Raw genomic sequence first — 21,137 nt, 5'->3', positions numbered from 1 at the left:
ATCATTATAAAATGTGTGCTTCCCGCAGAGTTTTCTGCTTTCTCTGGGAGACTTAGAGAGGCGATAATCCCTTTCTATGTTGCTCCAGCTTTAGGATCACTTGGCATCTTGCATATAATACTGGGCACCTTGATATGGAAAGACACACTAGGAATTTGGAAGGAGTTCAGCGGCAACCCAAAGGGAAGGGGTCATGTGTGCTGAATCATGTGGAAAGACTGCGATAATTAAGTATGCGGCAGAAATCCCAGCTGAACAGAAACAAAGAATGGATGAGACTGTCCTGCTGGAAATAAGATCTGAGGGAGAATTTTTAAGCAGGCCCAAAGATGTGTAGCAAGGACGGCATTTTTTAGGGGGGAACTTGAGTTAAAAATGAGGAAAAGTACCTTAAAATTGAAAATCCAAGTTGTCTTTCCTGGATGGAGTATGTGAGAAGTTGCTTGTGGTCCCTAGAGGCTATGTCTAGCTCTGGCTGAGCTTTGGGGGCTCTATGCTGGGATAAACAACCTTTCTGGGATTTACTTGCAAAATTGCAGGTTTAGAGGCTTGAGGTGGTTTGGAAAGGGCAGCTCTTGAAACAGAGAGGAGAATACTGAAGTGGGACTGCAGGGATATGGTGGAGAGCGGGGCGAATGGAGAGCAAGACGTGAGCACTGGAGGTGCAGGAGGAAGGGTGGAAGGCAGAGTCCATCCCTTCCACCCTGAGATGTAACTCCTTACAATGTTTACTGGTTTTGATGTGCTAACCAGAGTTTAGCTGGTCTCCAGCAAACTTCAGCTGCAGCTACATAGCATCAGGCTTGTTCTGGTCCCCTGTGCTCCTGCAGCTTCTGCCCTTGCTGTTGCCACCCTCCCATCTCGGGCAGGTCTCTCCGTCCCCCTGGAGATGTGTCAGGCTGCGCTTGAGATGAAGGCACAAAAATTAGCCTGGGTCCTGCTCCCGATGCAGCAGGTACTGGGTTGTGAATCAGTAGCGGCCCTAGACGCAGCGTTCAGAATAGCGAATTAGCCGCCTTCTGCCAAAAAACCAAGTTGCGGCAGTGCCGTTAGGGAAGGTGCTTGTTTTCTCTCGCTGGGCACGTACTGTCTCTGCCTCCGCGGCTGTCCAGGAGAGCCGAGGCGTCCTTTGGGGCTCATTACCAGATCTAGAGGTGCAGCCGCAGCTCATCAGCGATGTCGGCGTGGGGTGGGTAGGCAGCGCTGGAGGGGAGCTCACCGCTGCTCTCTGGCAGGGAGCTGGGGATACAAACGTCCCTGTTTGCAAGGGAGAAAATGGAAGGAAGAGTCATACAAGTATGAAATCAAAGAGTTTTCCAAATAGGTGCGTACTCTGTGCTCTGATCATTCAAGAGACTCAACCAACTGTGTGGGCTGAGCAGAGCTTGGGAACAGGGTAAACGAAAGTGCCCATTTCTCCTTCCACTGGTGAAATGCCGCTTTTCAGGCTTCCATTTAATGAGCAGTCCATGATACAAGAGTCTCCTGAGGTATCTCAAGATACTTCATATTTTTAATTCATTCCAGGCGGCCTGTTTTCTGTGGAGCTGTATCAAATCCATGGATGTATCACCCAGCTTTAAGCAGGGAGCTGGCAGCCAGGTTTGCTGCTGACCCCAGCCATGAAGCCAGGAAGTAGTTTGTCAGCAGCTAATCTGGGAGCCAGGGTTTCGTTCGTTACTGCACAGGGCTTGTTAAGATGCCCTCACCAGGAGACCTTCAGGTCATCAGCATCTCCCCAGGCAGTGTCCTCACCACGGCTGCTGGGAGTGGTTCCCCAGCGAGGTGGCCGTGTTCCACACCGAAAACGCCTTGAAGGTTTCGAAATAAATCTTGGAATAAACAGGACTGGAATTATTTTCTAAAGCCCCAGCACAAGGCAGGAGGATGAGACAAAGCTCCCAAGGTGTGGGTCTGGGGGCTTGTAGAGAATATGGAGACCTGGCTCACCGGGCTGAGGCCCCTGGGCTGGGGAGAGCCACGCTTTCCCCCTCACTCGGTGCCCGCCGCTGTGACAATGCTCCCCTGCATCACGCGTGTCCCTCTGCTTTCTTTTACAGAGCGACTTGTGGTCCTTGGGGATAACAGCCATCGAGATGGCGGAAGGTGCTCCCCGTAAGTAGCTGCATTGCTCTGCTTTAATTAACCCTGGGTTGTAACGTGCTGGGGTTTGCTTAGCACCGGCCAGTGCTGGGTTCTGTGGAAGAAACACTGTGCAAAGGTTTTCCCAGGCAGCCTGGGCTCGCTGAGCTGGAGCTCACAGGGTCCATGGGGACAAAGCTGCCAGGACAGCGTGGCCTAGGGGACAGGATGGGCAGTGAGCAAAGGCACAAAACCCTGCGTGACTCCCGTTACACCATTTAAGCACTCTGGGACTCAGTTTCCTCAAATAAAATACATATGAAGAAGAGGTGGAGGACTGAAAGCAGGTAAAACGCTGCTCCTCAGCACTGGTGTTTCTCTGACCTCCACGGTGACACAGTCAGCGGCACGCTGGGTTCAGCTGGTGCCTCTGCAGGGGTCGTACTGCCGTGGTTTTCCAGCGTTATCCTGGGACTGTCCTTGTGTGCTGGTAAATGGAAGTAAATAAAGCAGAGCGTGGTGGCACGTGGTGCAGCTGTACCATACTCTGGGCCCCTTGCTGTCAGCACCTGGCAGGGTGCTGGGGACACGCAGCTGCAGGAGCGCAGGTGTCCGGCCGCTGAGCCCAGCGGTGCTGGGGAGACGCGTGACGCTTGGCTGGGGACGTCGGCTCTCACCTCAGCTCCAGGCTGCTGCCGAGCCAGCATCTGCACGCGCTTGTCACTGCAAATCCTCCTGCCCTGCAGGTCTTGTAGCTTCAGGGGAAACTTGGGTCTCCCCATCTGGGTGGGTAGACTCTTTAGGCAACTTGGGTGGCCTGCAAGACGCTGTCCTGTATTTAATGCCTCTTCTTGCACATTGCAGCTCTCTGTGACATGCATCCCATGAGAGCCCTCTTCCTTATCCCCCGCAACCCAGCCCCGAGGTTGAAATCAAAGAAGTGGTGAGTCTCTTTCTCAGTCTTCAGTGGCTGTAAAAATGTCTCCGGCGCAACTTGTTTCTGCAGCCCGGGTGCTCTGGGGATTTGGTGTTTACATTTATATAGCTTTGGCGGGTGGTGACGGTCTCCAGCATCACTCTGGTGAGTGCAGATTCGGGTCTCGATCTCCTTTGGAGAGGCAATTTGGTCTGAAGGAGTCGTGCACCGTGGGATGGAGAGCTTCCTAGGTAGGCAGAGAGGGGAATGCTCTCTAATGCTGCCCTTTCACAGCACCGACTCGGCTTTTCCAAGGCAGTTCGTGCAGCATGAAGCCAGATGACACTTTGCTTGGCTCCCGTTTCTTTCCAGTCAGGTTCCGTTTTGAAGTGGAAACCTGTATCCAGGCCAAAAAAAAAGGATAGTTTATCTTGAAGGCCCAGGAATGCGGAGATTCATACTTAGTTTGGGCTTTATTTTAAAATTTTGCAGGAAAAAATACATCAGTGTTTTGAAAAAAAAGCAGGGCATGCCAATAAAAACCCGTAGGAAAAATATTCCTGAAGCCCAGCAGATGTTGTTTTGTTACTCTATGTTCTGTACTGATGGAGCTGGACTCCTTAAAAACAGTCATCTTCAGTTTGTGCTGTTTGCCTGCCCCAGGTTCAGCAGTGGTTTGGTCAGGAAAGATCTGCCAGATGTTAGAGAGGCAGCACTGCCCCTTGGTCCTAGATAGGCTGAGCTCACAGAAGGAAGTTTTGCCTTATTTCTTGAAATTATGCTTATTATCTTGTTGAAGACACATAAAAAAAGGAGAAGAGTAATTGCTAGGTATTGAAAACACTTCGTGCCAAAGTAGCAGGTATTTTGTTGCTGGGAGAAGAGCGAGAGGGGCATGCATCGGATGCATGGTGTTGGGGTTTTAGGACCAGCCCCTGAAAACTCACCCAGACTTTGACAGGAGGCATCTTAATTTTGTTGGCCCAATCATCAGCTGATCCAGTACCAAACCAGGAGGAGAGGGACCTTTCCTGGCTGGCTCTGCAGAGGGTGTCAAAGATCCTCGCTCTCCTCGCGCAGCCTTTTGGGGATACTATTAGTCAGCTGAGAAGATAGTTTATACACTGGTTTTCTGCCAGATCACCAGTCTCCTACTTCATTATCCTCACTGCTACAGCACAAAATGGATTGTAAGACTTCAGAGTTTATTTTTCATACAAAAGTGCTGTTTATTCAGCAAAGGCTTCCTCAACCTCCAGGCAGAGGCGGGGCTGACGAAAGCAGGTTTTAAGCAGAACATTTCCCCGTCTCCTAAGGTAAAACCTGAGCTGGGGTGGCAGTTGTATTTTAGTCCCTGCTCTGAGTTACTGGGGTGTGCTTTGTGCAAGCCGGGGTGTTGCTTGGCACCACCTTCCCCTCGCATGGCTGGTGGCTGTCTGAGGTTTGCACATCTCGTGGTGGTGAACCATGGTGGTGTCTGACCAGGGTTGGCTCGTCTCTCCAGGGCTGTGCTCTGTCCATGCCAGGGATGGCATCCCGGCTGCTTTGAGAAAGGGATCACTTTGGAACTCGTAGTTTAATGAAACTCCAGCTTTGAACCCCTCCAGGGGAGCGTGGTGCTCACCTGGCCTCTGCTACCCCTCCATGAGCAAGCAGGGATCTCTGGTCTCCGGTAGAGCTGGGACACGTGTACCCTGGACAGCTCAAACCTATATCCATCTTCCAAGCTTTCATTGCAGTGAGAAACTCCAAAGGACCCAGATGAAGCTCCAAGCCAGTACGACTCCACCTATTCCTTAAGAGCAATTTTTTTTCAGTATTTTCAGTGGAACACAGGGCAAACTTGCTGTCCTTGGCTCATTTCTCAGCTGCAGGTTTTGGGCCCAGCCAGAATGGGTCCTGGAGCTTTGCAAGCCTGACCCAAAAAGACTGGAGATGTTTAACCAGGCTTTCACAGTGGCTGTCTGGCAGTCAGTGGTTTTCACAAGCACAGATCACAAGAGAAAAACAAAATGAAGAAAGGTTCAACTGGAACCTTGAGTTCATCCTTGCTTCTTGTGTGCAGCAACACGTGAAAGTACATCACGTGGGCAGACCATCTTTTTCCTTCAGTGAAAGAAATAACGAAGTGACTCCCGCACCTTTGAGGGTAAGTCACGGAAAGCCGAGAGGGAAAGCAGACACGGGAGCTGGCCCGAATCAAAAATCCCAGAGAGGAAAATACTTTTGTTGCTTACGAAATCCTTGAACTCGCTTTTAAAATAGTGCTGTGTTCCTATGAAATTAAAGAGTCTTTGGTATCATTTTCTTTCCCAATTAAAACCAGCCAGCAATGAAGCTTTATTTTCTTCTTCCCGTGTTTCACAGATAAAATGGACTTGAACTTTAGTGATGTCGTTCCCATAAACACTCCTTAGCTCTGCCTTATAAGAGATGACAAAACCTCTTTGTTAATGAGGTGATATTTGCACTGTGATACCACTTTTCATCCAAACAGCTGCAAAGACTTTGCAAACATTGATTTAAGCTTTACAAACCCCAGGAGCTGGAGGAGCGCGTGGTTCATGAAGATGGGCTGACCTGCACCCAGGGAGGGGATGAGATGTGTGACGGTGTCCTCCCGGATCAGAGCCAGGGAGAAAGCCCTTGTCTTCTGCTCCAGCCCTGGTGAGGGCTGAACTGTGCCACTGGACAGGCTTCCTTTTTTGGAGAGGAAGATTTCAGGAAAACCAGAGGCGTGAGCGGGTCCCTCTCCATAGCTGCTCAGCCAGCTCGAGGATGCAAAGGTGTCTTAGGGCATCGCAGGGCACTGGGACGCCCATCACCGAGAGATGGGCAAACCCATCACTTACTGGAGGATAACTCTTTAGCTACTTCAGCTGGACTGTATTTATGGGTGCTCTGGACCATGCACCCAGGACCGCAGTCTCTTCAGCTTCACACCAACAGGGGAGAATCATATTTTAGAAGCAGATTTTTTTTTTGAGCGTTGCATGGATTGTCCCTTCCGGAATACACCGAGACACGGGGTTTCTTGGGGCAAGGTGGAGAAGGAAGATTTGCTTGTTAATAAAGCTGGAGGGAGGATTTAATTGGATCTAGTAGCTTATTTTATTTTTGCATCTCAATTTGTATGGATTAGCACTTAAAAGATAAATCACTTTTAGTCTGACAGCTTAAAAGTAAAATCCCTGAAAGCTTATTGTTTTACTTCTAATGCAATTTTGTAGTATCTGTTGGCTTCTGACATTAATTTACACTCATTTTCCTATTTCCTAAAGCAACATCTTTCTTTCTTGTAAATCCCTGTTCTCTTGGGTTTATAATGTGGTGAAATTAGTTCCAGGAAAACTTTTGATATGCAACACTTGAGACTAAGAGAAATTTGTTTATTAAAGATTTGGCTGAAATTGTTTTAGCCGAGATTGAATTTAACTGTTTGCAGGAAGGCGGGCTGCAAGGAGGGGCTGGGCTCTGCCACCCACAGCTGCGTTCCTACCTCTGCCCAAGCTGTGCTGCCCAAAGAGCACACCCCATTTGCCTGGGTCCGTGTTCGGGGGACCGGGACACGGTGGCCCCCAGGACATGGTGGGTCAGTAATGCTGCTGGGGCTCACCCTGAGAGAGCCAGGGAAGGGCTGCAGGCAGCAAGCATCGCCCAGAGCTTGTCTGATCTTTAACAAGCCATGTAGTGTCAGGTGATTAAATCTAAAATAACCATCAACCTAGCTTGTCCTCCTCATCTTCAGAAAGGTACATCTCTCAAAACACTGCCCGGGGCCACAAAATATGGACGCAATTATTTAATTGCTTTGCAATTGCTTTTTAATTGTTTTGCATTTATATCTGTATGTGTTGTCTCTCGTTTCTACCTGCACTTTCACAGGGCAAAGGGAAGGGAGGAGGAACACTTCCTTGCATTTTCTTGGTTGCCATTGATGACATCTGGCTTTGGTGATTCCATGGTTATACCGATGGTTCCCAACTTTCTCCAGACTCAGCAGAATGGTGGTTTCTCCTGGTTGCACCAGGAAGGCATAGATAGGAGCATGCATGGGAAGAGTAGGAGAGAATAAAGTGAGAGAGGGTACATGTGATAGAGCTGCTTTGAGACCATGCTAAGCATCAACCGAGAAGTCATGTGAATCCACTTGGAAGGCTGCATCTGAGCAAGAGCTGTGTAGCAGCCAGACAATCTCAAAAAACACAGGTTTCTCACTTTCTAATACATGAATCGATATAGTTTCCAGGTTTTTTTTCAGTACCTTCCTTTTGTGTCCTGGGCCAGGTCTAAAAAGTTTCAGTCCTTCATTGAGAGCTGCCTAGTGAAGAACCACAGCCAGAGACCAACCACGGAGCAGCTGATGAAGCACCCCTTCATCCGAGACCAGCCCAATGAAAGGCAGGTCCGCATCCAGCTCAAGGACCACATCGACAGGACTAAAAAGAAGCGAGGAGAGAAAGGTTAGTGGAGAAGTGAGAAAGGTTAGTGGAGAAGCAGTGCTCTGGGCAATCCTTGACCTCTGCCATGTGCTTGGAGATCCCTAGGGTAGACCAAGGTGCATCTGTGTGGGCTAAAACCTGTGGGTAGAAGAAGGAAGGCAAAGAGCACTGGCTTGCTCACAGTCTTAGTACCAGTTTCCCTTATTCAGATGGCTAAGTTTGTTTGCAAACTGGTTGAGTTAAATAGGTGTGGTCCTTCTGTGTGACAACACGTCTTATGGTTTTGAGGTCAGATTATTTTGTTTGATTTGATTCCTCTCAGTCATTGAAACAAAAATAAATACCAATAACAAAAACAATCAGTGTTCATACTAAGCCTACAGGTGATTGTCATCAGAGCTAAGCAGTGTTTTTAAATCTTTTTTTTTCCCCTGGTGAAAAATGGTGTCTTTTTTGTCCAAGTGGTAATTTCCACATAGAACTTTTAAGCTTTGATTCATTAAAATGTGTGTATAAAATTTACGTCTGCATATATACATACCGGCGTGTGGGAGGGAGAAGCTGCTAAGCTGAATTTTTCCCAGCTCATGTATTTCATGCCAAGTCTGTTGATCTACGTGACATTCATGCTGCACCAATGATGAGCAGAGTTGTGCAAACGAACATCTAGATAAGACCCTTGCCCCAAAGCAATTCCATTGACTAGGAATAACCTATTAAACTGAATGTTTTCAGTGAACTCTCCAGGCCCTATCAAAGTCCTCTAGAAGGAAGATCAGATAGCCAAAGAAACTTGTTAAAGTATTCAGCTGCTTGTGAACTGAATTTTAATTTGAAAGCTCATTTATATAATCCAGCAAATTAGTATGTCACTATTTCTCTTCTTATTGGTAGCGGTATTAATTTTTCATGCGTACCTTCCAGCCCCTTGTAATAGATTTCACTACAATCAAAACAATAAAATGGGATCCCAGTGAAGTATTAAATGTGTTTAGTCTGGCAAATGAAGGTTGGACCCTAGAGATGGAGAGTAATTGCATAAATGCAAGTCTTTCTTTTACTATCATTCCCTTCATCCGATAAAGTTGATATCCCAATAGAAATCACAGTATATAGGAAAACATTGCAGCTGGGCTTTTATGTAGATGTCTTCATTGCCTGGAAAATACATGGGTTTGCATAGGAAGAGCATATGCTTAGAGAGAGAGGAGTTGGTGCCTTTAGAGCCATAGTTAAATGCCACCTTCCAGTGCCTGTGGCTTCAGTAGCTTGTGGTGCTCCTCCCTTCGAAGAACCCTCCTGCAGAAGGGGGTCACTCACTGTCATATGGGGATAAATTCTTATTTTATGGACACCCCCCATCTTTACATTGAGCGTCTTCAGTTGTTGGGGCCGTTGTCTGCTGTGCTGGTGCTGCCCGCGGCGCTCCGGCCAGGACTGCAGCCCTCTTCCCGGCCGGCATGGGCGTGCAAGGTGCCAGCACCCAGGGAGACCGCCCATCCTTCCCTGGCCTTGCAGCCCCCCCTAAAAACAGAAAATGGAGAGAAATAATGCTGCTTATTCTTTGTCATGCGAGAAAAAGAGAGTTGTCTGTTCTGCCTTCAGAGCTCTGGGGTTTTCAACCACTGGAAAAACAATTGAGTCCAGCAAAGGGCACTGATGAGCAATTCTGTTCCTAGATGAGACAGAGTACGAGTACAGTGGAAGTGAGGAGGAGGAGGAGGAAAATGACTCCGGAGAGCCCAGGTAAGAATCAGCATTTCATTTCTGCCCTTACATCTCTTTAACTTTGTATAAAATTGGCTTGGATTACAGGCCTGTATGAACTGGAGGTGGAAAAAGGACAGTTTGAGCTCTCAGTCCCGTTCCTTGGCAGAACAGAGTATATTCCCTCTGCTAGATGGTGCGTGGGTATAAACTGATGCTATGGGTCACCTTGGCCAACAGCTGAGGAAGAAGACACGGCTACCCCACTGCCTGTGGGATCTGCGGTGCGGTGGGGTGCTGTCATGGGAATGTGGGTATTTAGATGTGGAAGAAATGTGAGATGAAATTGAAGAAGACTCTTTAAAATGTGGTTCTTTACACGCAAGCGTAACTCCTGTTTCCATGTAACTTTTCACCATGAAACCTCCCCAGTGCTGCTGCAAGCGCGGTAGGGCTGGAACTTTCTTTGGTGACATTTTTCAGAGCCATTGTAATTAGTATCAGGTTATTCCATTATTTCACTGAGATAATGTAGTATTTTAATAGCTGGCAATGATTCATGCTAAATGTGCTTTGTGAACAGCTAAATATAGTGTGTGCCACTGCAGCACAAGAGGCTTTGGTTAGAAACTTCATGTAAAGGAAACCTTTAGCAAATAAATTGCTGGTGAGCTGTGAACGGAGCGCAGTGTCTGCTGCCCTGCCCTGACATTTGTGGTCCCCCCATCCCTCCATCCGCTGCTGCCCAAGCTCTGTCGGGTGTTGGGATGCTGTCGGGATGAAGGGGAGAGGAGCCACGATGGAAAATCAGGCAGAACTTCCCCTGGCAAGAGGTTTAAGGATATGGGGAGGGGATCTTCTCTGATGCTTCTCTCTTATGCAGCTCCATCCTAAACCTGCCCGGGGAGTCGACGCTGAGACGGGATTTCTTGAGGCTGCAGCTGGCGAACAAGGAGCGGTCGGAGGCGTTGCGCCGGCAGCAGCTGGAGCAGCAGCAGCGAGAGAACGAGGAGCACAAGCGGCAATTGCTGGCTGAGCGGCAGAAGCGGATCGAGGAGCAGAAGGAGCAGAGGCGAAGGCTGGAGGAGGTAACTGGCCAGAGCCGAGCAATGGGCTGGCAAAGGCTGGTTTTGGGCGGAACAGCGGGATTTCTGGTAGCAGGTCCCAAGTGACTGTTCTCAGCCTGGTTTAAGGTCCTGTCCTAACCTCTCTAGTTGGTAACCCCAAATGTTTTGTTACACTGGACAAACCCCCCGCTCATGCTTTTTGCGTACCAGCCTCCAGCCACTCTTGTCACCATAGTAAGTGTTGCCAGCTCCTGTGAAGGTAATAGAGCTGGTTTACTATAAATAAACCCTTGAAATGCCAAACTTAAAAGGATCCCTGGAACTACTGAGCGGAGTTAGCCCATTATTGGGGTGATAGCTGTATTCAGTCGAGGTGGGCAAAAGTCTTACTCGTCCAAGCATCTGTCAAGTTTGTTATCATTATTTCCTGCTGTGGACTGTTGTAGTTGAGAAGGAGCTGAATAGTTCCATTTGCCCTTTCCCTAGATCCATGTGCCACTTTAATCCCCAATTTCAACTTTAGCCCTTCCAGTCCCTGCCAATTACAATTTCTCTTGCAGGGGAGGGGCAGATGCCTGCCTGACTTGTGCAATGATCCGTATGTGCCCTGAAGCATAAGATTTCATTACCCTTGTCTTAACATACCAGCTACAAATGCGATCGGTCATAAAATTATCCACCCCATTTAAAATCCAGCTGCAGGATTTGACCGGGTGACTTTGGGTGTCCGTGAGTTGCACAGCCCGGCTGCATTCTCTGTATGAAGCACTGGCTTTTGGTTTAGCGCTCAGTTCCTGGATGGCAGAAGTCCACCAAAGAATAAGTGGGGGGGGTTGGGCTTTTGATGTGGTTTTGCACAAAGAAACCCATTGCCTCCCACTGAACTTACCCTAGGTGTCTCATTGAAGGGTTCATACAGTAACGGTAATTAAATTAGCTTTCTGAAGAGGTCATTGATATGTCTGAAAACAGGACTTGCAGTAAATGGGCTATTAGAGCAACCACCCCCTTAATTTGCACGAGCCAGAGTGTCTCATACATTTAACCTGACTCTCGGTGTGCTGAGTAATGTCCCCAGGCCAGGGGTGCAGACAGGAAGGAATTTCAGGCAGCTGATGGTGATGATGATGGTGATGGTAGGGCCCCTCTTCGAGGTGGTCCTCTGAGCCCCTGCGGGGCAAAAACCAACACGGGCAAATCGCAGGCAAAGCATTTTTTCAGTCTGGTAAATATGTAGGTCTGTCGTGTGGTCAGAGCACAGTGTTCAATACTCTGTAGGTCGGGATTTGCTTGCGTCCTGCACCCTTCCCAAAGTGGGCGAGCTGCTTTGAGAGAGGATGGGGTTTGCATGTAGATGCACCGCGAAATCCCCTGCCCCAATAGATCTGAGGAGTCTAGTAAGGAAGCCTGGCTCTGCCTTTGTCCCAGTCTGCTTGCTGCAAGCGGTACAGGAGCAGAACAACAGTAGAATAAAAGCAGACACCAGATTAGCTGCAATCCTGTAATGAATACACTGCTTGCTGCTGTTTTAATACGTCCTCTTCACATAGAAGAAAATCGTTCTCTCTCTTTGCCGCTTCCCAGGCAGGTTTTGAATGGAGGACTAATCCCCTTGCTAAGCTGGTGAGCTCTGCCCTGAGCTACAGAGGCGCTGCCTTGCGGGGCCCGGCTGTGTGCAGCCCCCCGGGCTCTGCCGGTCCCCCCCGTCCTTCCTCCTGTGTCATTAAAAGCTAATGCCACCATAGCCAGGACTTAAAATCAATGCCTCTGTTTGTGGTGGCTCTAACAGCCCCCCTGGGCTCTTCACCCATTGCCTTCTTCCCAGCTGCCTTGCAATTTTCAGACCTAAATTGAAAGGGAGAGATCTGCTGGGGCAAAGCCAACGAAGAGGCATTTTCATGCTCCTGCCATGTCGGAGAACGGGGGAAAAGACAGTGGGACTGTAACCGAGGGGCATCCTCTGCCCACCCCGGCATGGGGCCACCGGCATGATCAGCCCCATGGGCTCAGCCAGGATTAGGGCAGAGCGAGCAGCTGCAATGGCCCCAGCATCTTCTTGGGTGCCCTTCTTCTTGGGTCTGTCTGGCCAGGTTTAGCCTCACCTGCATCTCCAGCCGTGGTGTAAAACAATGTCTCCTCCTTATTAGACACCGTTTGCCTGGCAAGAAGAAATATAGCCGAGTTGCTATGGTGAGGAGTAAAGCAGGAGTCCTTGAAGAGGTACAAACCTGTTGCAGACGCGGTGGGTTGTGGCAGCAGTTAGGAGGGACACTCCCCAGCGTGGCCAGCTGCGGCTTTTCCAGCTGCAAGGTGTTGCGTATCTGCCATGGGCTGCTGTAGGAAAACCAGAAAAATAGTAGAGATTAGCAAAGTTTTGTCGCTCCTGCAGGGAGTGGGATAGAGGAGCCGCACAAGCAGCTTGGGGCATCCTCCCCTTGAGCTTCCTGCTTATGGAGGAGCCCCAGCATCCGCCCTGGGGAGGGATGCTGTCCTGGGGACACAGGAAGGGGTTTGTACCCCAGGCTGTCCCGCTATTTCTAGCACAGCCAGCCAGTGGTGGATATAGTTTGGTCTTTATGTTCTTCCCATGTATTTTGGGGCAGGAAGCATCTGATGGCCAGGCAGAGGTACCAAACAGCGGCCGTCACAGCTGTGCCAAGTTTGATATCGCTGCCCAGAAGCACCAGCACACTCCATCTATGTCGCTGCAGTTTTGCTGCAGAGAGCAGCACTGCTCCAGCTCTCCTACCCGTCACAACAACACCCAAACCCTTCCGCGGCAGCCAGGCTGTTGCCTTTTGGCCTCTCTGCATTTTCTTCGCTAGCTTTGCTCTAACTTCAGTTGTTGGCTCTTGGCTCTGGATTTATTTTGGTTAATGGGAACATGGTTCCTTCCAGACTTCTTTATGGTCTGACTAAGGTGGGGTGTGCCTCCAATAGGCAGATCTCTGGGAGGAGAGACGAGTGGAAGACTCAGATTACTGTATTTTCGAAACGAAGTTGCCCTTTAAAACCCAATAGAGCATCCATGACAAATAAACACTTGGAGCTGTTGGCTTTTGGGGCTCCTAAGTCAGCCTGTTTAGTACTGCCAGGCATATTACTGTGTTTATAGAAAGAGCTCTGACTCATAATAAGACACCATGAAGGTGGCCAGGCTGAGCGAGCGCATCGGCTGGGCCCCAGCGCAGCACCAAAAGGATTGACTTTGGAGGATGCCAAGCTCCAAAATGCCTGGAGTTAGTTTGTACTGGAGATGCACAGCAAAAGAGCTAGAGAAGGGCTGTTAGTGGGATAACTGGTCCGTTCCTCTGTCAGAGAAGACCTTCCGTAGATTTTCTTGTTTTTAAATACTGCCGGGGTAGAGCTCCCACCATTTCTGCTCCCTCACCCAGCAGAGTTCATAAGGAAGGAATCCCATTTTTTCTGTCATCTTGATCTTTGTAAACGAGGATTTCTGAACCTCTCACAAAGTACCTCTCATTTTAGGGCCTTTTTGGGGAAATACACCGTCTCCTAATGTTGCTCTGGTAATAACACTAAATGCATATATAAAAAAGTCAACTAAGGAAGTCTGCTGCTGGTCTCCTGATGCACCTCATGCTGCTGCCAAGACCTGCTGCCATCCTTAGTGTGACTCCTTGCATCTGTCAGACACCCGAGTCTCCTTTTTCAACAGCTGACCAATTTCCTTCTTTAAGGCTGAATCTTCTTCCAGGCAGCCGGAGAGATTTAGATTTGCAGCTGTCTTTAATTGCAGTGGAAGTAAAAATCCCCAAGCTCGCTTTGAAACCGGGACCTTCGTGGGAGTAGAGTTGCAGCTTTGTTTTCCCTTGTGCAGAAAGTTGGTCTCATGAATTCAAAATGTGCACCAGAACTAACTGCAAAAAAACCCAAACCAAAACAAAAATTAGAGAATTAAAGATCAATAGATCAAATAGCATTAAGGAAAATATTTGTGTAATGCAGAAGGGTGAATAAGCTTCAATATATTTTAATTTTTCCCTGTATATACATGTATTAGAGATATATAGTTCCCTAATAAACCCTCCATTTGTTGCTGGCACAGAATGAGCCTTGCTGCACCAGCTTAATTACCAAAACTCCGGCTGAGCTGTAGGAATAACACATCTCCCAGTCAGAAGCACTGGGGATCCTGCAAGACAAAACTCTGTGCAGACCCCTTGGCAGCAGTGGGCAGATGTAGTCAGGGAGGGGTTTCCGTAACCTCATTTTTCTGCCATGTTGTGGATTTTTTTCCTTTCTAGGTATAAAATGAAGGTCAGATTTTTTCAGGGAATGTACAAGGCAAATCTAAGCATCGTGCTGTTTGCACGTGAGGTTTCATGCAGAGCAGTTACAGAGCTAGATGTTCAGGGGATAAAAAATTGCTGCAGCTCCTTTATATGTTAACCAGCAGAAGATTGTCTACTGGAAGCTCTTAAAAAGCAATGCAAAAAAAAATCCAGCAATTAATTACAGATAAAATTAGGTTAGCTAAAATGGTGGTTGTTATTTTCTTCTGCATACGCAGGTGTCATATAGCTTGTAGGAACATTTTCATTCAGATGACAGCCTCCTCGCAGTAATATGGTACATGGGGGTACTGCAGTGGTCCCAGCAGCGGTCCTGTACCCATCTCCAAGGAGAGCTGCATTACAGCAGCTCCTGTAGTAGAGGTATGTGCTGAGCCTTACATCTCTCTAGTTTTTCTTTGGTTAGAAAGCATGTAGAACTCATTGTTTCTGAAGTAGGAGCCTTTTCCTGCATGGAGATCCTTCATGATGATCCTGACTAAAAGCTCCTGCGATGGTTCTGAGCGTGTCAGATCCCCGATTGCTATGGTGGGAAGTTCTGACCCAGTTTCTCTACCAGTGGGAAACACCACTCCGTGCTCCATCGCTTGGTGTGTCAGGAAAGATGATGTTCCAGCCATAGTCACTCTTTCCCTGGTGGCTCAGATAAACGAGCCTGTCACAACAACGCAACCACCTAGAATATTTGTTTTCATTTGCCACTTGGAATTCCCCTTCCACTCCTTTGCTGGGTCATGCTCGTGTTTGGGAGCAGCAGCCAGGGTTTCTAGGAGCCTCTTTTTGCAAGCTTTGGTGCCTCTCCGAGCTCGCTGGGGTCATGGGGCAGCTCCAGCTCGCCGATTGCTCATAGTCCTGAACGCGTCTGATCTAGCAAAGTGAGTTTGCTCCTTTGAAGTCCTTGTTTCATGCCAGGCCTCCAAGGGCCTTTCCACCAGAGGTTTTGCCTTCATGTGTCTTCACTCATCAATATTTAAAACCTGTCATCTCTAGTGCAGTGCAAATAAGATCCCATTCTGGCTTACAAGCAGCTACATATAGCTTTACCTGCAGAGTTATATAAATGCAGTCCTAATTAATTGGCGCTCTTGCCTTGCATGAATAATAGATCTGGATAGTGTAAATACACACAGTAGTTTCAGGCTTGGAGAAACGTGGGAAGTGTGCATTCGCAGTGGGAGAGGGAGGGCAGAAAACAGGGAGAAAAGGAGGCAAATAAAGAGAGATCTTTGAATCTCTCCCCTTTTTTTACCCCCCCTTTCTGCATGCACTTTCCACATGCAGTTTTCAGCTGCATCTCACTGAGCTCAATCCCTACTTTAAACAGGGTCCCTGTCATCCTGATGCTGCTCGGCACCGGCGTGAGCAGAGGCAGAGGGGAGATGGGTGCGTTGCTGGAGGCTTTGCCCACTGCAGTGCCACGTCGTCTCCAGATGTTTGCCAGCTGCCGAAGCGGGGCCGTATGGGGAAGGCAGCTGAGCGTGCCGGGAGGCTGTGCCGCTGCCGATTCAGCCCCGCATTGCTGAGCTGGCGGTGCAGAGTTTAGCTGAAGGTGCTCATAATGCGACTGTGACAAATGACTTGCTTATAATGTGACCTGACAAAAATGCTGTTGAGCTGGAGGGAAGCTCTGTACTCCTGGCCTCGGTAAATGTATATATTTCATCCCACTCACAGCCTCAGCCTGAAGAGCCTCACTGTGGCAGGGGGCAGAGGTCCTTTAAATATCCAAAAGAGCATCAGGCCTGGCTTTGAAAGAAAACCGTGCTTGGGGGGCTCAGTTCCCAGCTCCTAGGGTTAAATAGGCTTTTTGGTGTGGAAATGGGCCGCTGGCCGGGTGGTCCCCTGGAAGGATGGTGGTGCGCTGCTCCCTCCCTGGGAAAAATGCTTTTGTCTCTTTCCTTGGAGGGGTTTGGCTTTGTTGGCCTGCCAGATTGGCAATAAAGACCGATCGGGTGATTTTTAGTTAAGAAATAGCTGTGGCATTCAGAGCCTTGCCTCCTGCCAGCCAAACCCAGCCTACACAAGCATTATTGTGCTTTATTCAGCAACGTGCTATTTTAACTGAAAAAAACCCCAACATTCAAACCCACCCCAAACCCAGAGTGGTACGCACTATGACTGGAAGCTCAGGGTAATGTGTATTCAACCTGTTAGTCAAAAGATCGGTGCTCCTGAGTGCACGGGAGCAATGACCATCACCAACAGCGCTCATCTGAGGAGGTCAGGGAGCGCTGGCAAAGCCAAGAAATCCCATGTGTTACCATTACTGCTGCAGAGTTACCACGTCCCGGTGGTGTATCCTCTGCAATTCCTAGTCTAGAGTTCAAAAAAATATGAACAACCCTACATTTGCGTTGTACTCGGCGAGGACAGGCGTATGCATGGAGTAACACATGCATCCCCGGCTTACGTGGGCAGCGTGAGTGACTATGCCTGGCGTGGGACACGCCGGAGTCTGGAGCTGGCAGGTTATTTCAGGTTGGATGTGATTTTCCTTCCCTGAGGCGAGTGGAACAGCACTGATAAATATGGCTATAGGTGGCACTAAAGCTGTGCTGCAGCTCGAACGTTAAGCTAGAGGAAATCGGCAGAATCCCTGTGCAGGATGGCTGTGGATGTAACCTGTGGCTGAGGAGATGGCAGCCAGAAAGGCAATGGCTCCTCCCTGTATTGAAATGGGAGGGTGTCTTGAACTGTTTGTTAAAAAAACTATGTATCTGTCTAAAGGTGTATCTATCTTTGAAGGTATCTATCTATAAAGATATCTGTAGATACCTATCTCTAGGGAGATATATAAAGATATATAGTAGAGTATAGAATGGAACATAGAATGGATATATAATAGAATTATAATATCTATAATAGATATCTATCTAATAGAGTAGATCTATTAGATAGATGTCTATTATAAATATATGTATTAGAGATGGAACTATTTTATTAGACAGATATCCAGTTAGATATCTAATCTATCTATATTAGATTATAGAGGTAGATCTATAGAATGTCTATAATAAATCTCTATAGATATCTATAATAGGGATAGATAGATATATAGAATATATCTGGATAGATATCTATTATAGAGATAGAACTGCAGAATATCTATAATATGTATGTAATATCTCTATAGATAGGTATCTATAATAGAGATAAATATCTATATAGAAGATATCTATATAGATAGCTCTCTACAGATAGATATAGATACCAAATCCATCTGTATATGCAGTGCAGGTTTACTGCAGAGCAGCAGTTTAAAGTGGATGCATCTTTGTCTCCAGATAGCTCAGCCAGCTCCTCGGGCAGAGCTGCTGTAGTCAGCTGCCAGCTCCGGCCCTCCACGTGATTTAGCTCATGGACGGCGTTGCCAGCCCCGCCGGTGCCTGCCTCGCCACCGCAGTCTGCTCAGCCGTTGTGTGTTGGCAACAGGGAAGAAAAAAAGGGAGAAAAACAGGACGAGGTTTATGCTTCAGCAGGTTGCCTCCCCATTAGCGCTGCACGCGTGTCGCTGCACCCAGCGCATGATGGAGTGCCTGCAGGCTGCAGAGCCCCAGTAGCCAATATTGGCATTTGAGTGCCCTCTGCCGATGTGCTGGCTGCGGGGCTGCAGTGCGGAGCAGCCCGTGGCCCCTCTGCCTCATGGCAGAGCACTGCAGCAGTTTGCTGCGAGCCCCTGCTCCCCAGGATGGGAGAGCAGGGTGGTTTGGGTAGCTGGAGTTAAAAGGGGGTTAAAAGCAGGGGGTGTGGGGGCTGCGGGTGTCAGCTGGGTGCCCAGCGCACCCTGGGTGGCTCACAGGAGGCTGGAGGTTGTCATCACCCCAAAACGCCCTGGCTTGCTGTTGGCAAAGGTGCTACAGAGCCGAGCAAGCAGGGATGCGACCCAGGAGGCAGAGGGCAGGGGTGGCCTGAGGACAGCAAGGCAAGCCCCTCCACCTTGCTCATTTTGTGTTTCAAAAAGGAAAAAACTCTTGGATTTTGGTCTTCTGTGTTAGCTTCTGGTCTCAGCAAGCGTAAGAGGGACACGTTCCTCTCTCGGCAGGCAGTAGCTCCCCCAGCACCTTCCCTCATCCTCATGGGTGGGTTTGGGGCTGAAACGTGAGTTCCCATAAGCAATGGGCTCGCGCAGCTCCCGGGGTGAGCCCCCCCTGCGGCCGGGGCGTGATGAACGCACCAGTCGGGCACACTGGTAAGTGAGGACCATGCACTGCCTGTGTGGCTTCACCTGCAAGCGGGAGGAGAAATGAGGTTGCCTGCATGGTGCGGTGCTGCCAGGAGGATGCTGTGGGTTCTCTGAAGCCGGTGCCAGGCACCGGAGCATGTGAGGATGAGGTGGGATCGCCAAGCCCCTCTACCACCCCAAACAGACCTGCCTGCTGGCAGGGCATCTCCTCAGGCGGGCGGGAGCGTTGCGGGTCACTGGGCTAGGTGGCTCGCCAAAAACTGTGAGAAAAAGGACTTTGAGCCCCCAGGGAGAGGAGCGGGGGTGCTGACCTGTGCCTCCTGTCCCCACAGCAGCAGAGGCGGGAGAAGGAGCTGCGGAAGCAGCAGGAGCGGGAGCAGCGGCGGCACTACGAGGAGCAGATGCGGCGGGAGGAGGAGCGGCGGCGTGCGGAGCACGAGCAGGTAACCCGGCAGGAGTGGGGTGATCGCTTTCGGCACGGATTCCTCTTCCTCTAATCAGAGGTTTTTCTCGTAAACACATTTTTTGCCACTTGAGAGCAAATTGCTTAATTGTTAACGCCGCATGTGTTGCTTTCCACTGCCATCATTTATTTCTGTGTGGATCCACTTGCTGGCCCGCAGGTGTGGAGACACTTAATGCAGGTTTTTCCCACCCGCTGGTTCCCAGGGCAGGGCTCTGTGGTATTCCCAGTTAATGTTTGCCATTTCCCAGTGTTTTTTCACCCTTTACCCTCAGAGGTCCCTAGTAGAGTGATGGATATACCCAAGGCTCTTTGGGCAGGGTTGGAGGGTGCCTGGGCTGATTGATCGGTGTCAGCTCTCAGGTGGGATGGATGTGGGTGCCCACCTCATTCTCCTTTCTCTTGGGAAACACTGTCTCTTTTACCTTCTCTCTCTTTTTTCCTTTGATCCTTGCTGCCCACGCCTCCAGGAGTACATCAGGCGACAGTTAGAGGAGGAGCAGAGACAGTTAGAGATCCTGCAGCAGCAGTTGTTGCAGGAGCAAGCGCTACTTCTGGTAAATGGGAGGCCCCGGCCACGCTTGCCGCTTTCCGCCCGTGTCGCGTGTGCATGTGCCCACATGCACCCGTGTCCCCCGAGTGCCTCCTGCCATGCCGAGACACGGGGGACACCGTGGCCACGAGCATGCCTCGATTCCCCCACCGCCGCTTTGGATTGGGTCCCCCCGCGGTGCCCGCTTCTCTCGTTGCATCCCTTCCGCGGCATTGGCGCGCTTGTGCCTTCGTGAGAGGAGCGGCCCTCTTTGCGGCCGCCTAATTTTGGAGGCTGTCGGCAGCATGTTGGAGCATGGTCGAGCTGTCGCGTGCCTGTGCCTGGCAAACCCGCCCTGCCGTGCTGGTTTTCATATTCTGAGTGAAGGCTTTTGTTTTAATTTCCTTGCAGGAATTCCGTCTCGTGCTGTTCGCATTCTAGATGTCCTCTTTTTTTATTTAATTTATTTTTGAGTTACCCTTTTTTAATGCTGTCAGCTGTTACTCTCACTGCGTTTTCTTTTAATCCGCAGGGATTATTCTTTTTCTCTCTTGCTATTAATTTTATTTAGGGAAAAGAAAAACCCTCACACAAGCCCTGGCCTTTTAAAAAGGCCCTTTCAAAATTATTTACTCATTAAACCTCACAGAGCTGTAGGGATTCAGAAAGACCGTACAGCTGGCTCAGCTGTACAGACAATAAATTCATCCTACAGAGGACTTGGCTTCAGTTGGGTTTTGGCTGACCCGGTGGTGTTTGGCACCTCATCGGATGGATGCTTTGTTCTTCCCATCCAGAAAAATCTGGGCAAAGTCAATGGTAACTCATAAGGGAAGGTCTGAGCCCTCGAGGGGTCTCGCAGTGTTTCCCCAGCGAGGCAGCACTGGCTGCAAAGTGCCGACGCCAGGGTCACAACTCTGAATTTGCTGGCACTGTCCTCCCAACTGTCTCTCCTCCAGGATGCTTTACAGCTGGGTCTCCAAAGTCTTTCAAATCAATAAGCTTTGCCAGAAAGCAGCCTTTCAGATACTCAGGCCCAACTTTCCACCCCAACAGATGAATCTGCAGTTTGCAGCCCCGTGTTTGCAGGCTGGCCGGGCACCTGTGTCACTGTGCTTTCTTCTGGGTAGGAGTATAAGCGCAAGCAGCTGGAGGAGCAGCGGCAAGCGGAGAGGCTGCAGAGGCAGCTCCAGCAGGAGCGGGACTACCTGGTCTCCCTGCAACAGCAGCAGCAGCAGCAGCGGCAGGACCAGAGGCCGGCAGAGAAGAAACCCCTCTACCATTACAAAGAAGGGATAAATGCCAGCGAGAAACCAGCGTGGGCCAAGGAGGTAGGCGAGAGTGAGGAGCGTGGTGGTGCTTCTCTGCATCCGCAGGGCTGGGCACGTGGGTCAGTCCAAAATACATACAGCAGATTGTGCTCTGCTGG

The 21,137-nt window shown here is 49.4% G+C and overlaps 1 protein-coding gene across 6 annotated transcripts in view; it reads left to right on the top strand.

The window, feature by feature from the left end:
* TNIK (TRAF2 and NCK interacting kinase) overlaps nt 1-21,137 on the top strand; it is a 79,230-nt gene that overhangs the window by 21,673 nt on the left and 36,420 nt on the right. For 4 of the 6 annotated variants that reach the window (XM_075716192.1, XM_075716191.1, XM_075716188.1 and 1 more), the window contains exons 6-13: nt 2,061-2,115; nt 2,947-3,025; nt 7,286-7,461; nt 9,120-9,186; nt 10,031-10,235; nt 19,046-19,156; nt 19,647-19,733; nt 20,839-21,039. In XM_075716192.1, the coding sequence (XP_075572307.1) occupies nt 2,061-2,115; nt 2,947-3,025; nt 7,286-7,461; nt 9,120-9,186; nt 10,031-10,235; nt 19,046-19,156; nt 19,647-19,733; nt 20,839-21,039 (981 nt within the window). The remainder of the gene's footprint in view (nt 1-2,060; nt 2,116-2,946; nt 3,026-7,285; nt 7,462-9,119; nt 9,187-10,030; nt 10,236-19,045; nt 19,157-19,646; nt 19,734-20,838; nt 21,040-21,137) is intronic. The other 2 variants (XM_075716190.1, XM_075716189.1) reach the window with 1 other exon arrangement.

Source organism: Pelecanus crispus, chromosome 9 (assembly GCF_030463565.1).
Source record: "Pelecanus crispus isolate bPelCri1 chromosome 9, bPelCri1.pri, whole genome shotgun sequence".
NCBI classification, from domain to species: domain Eukaryota; kingdom Metazoa; phylum Chordata; class Aves; order Pelecaniformes; family Pelecanidae; genus Pelecanus; species Pelecanus crispus.
This window is presented reverse-complemented; position numbering and strand designations above follow the sequence as displayed.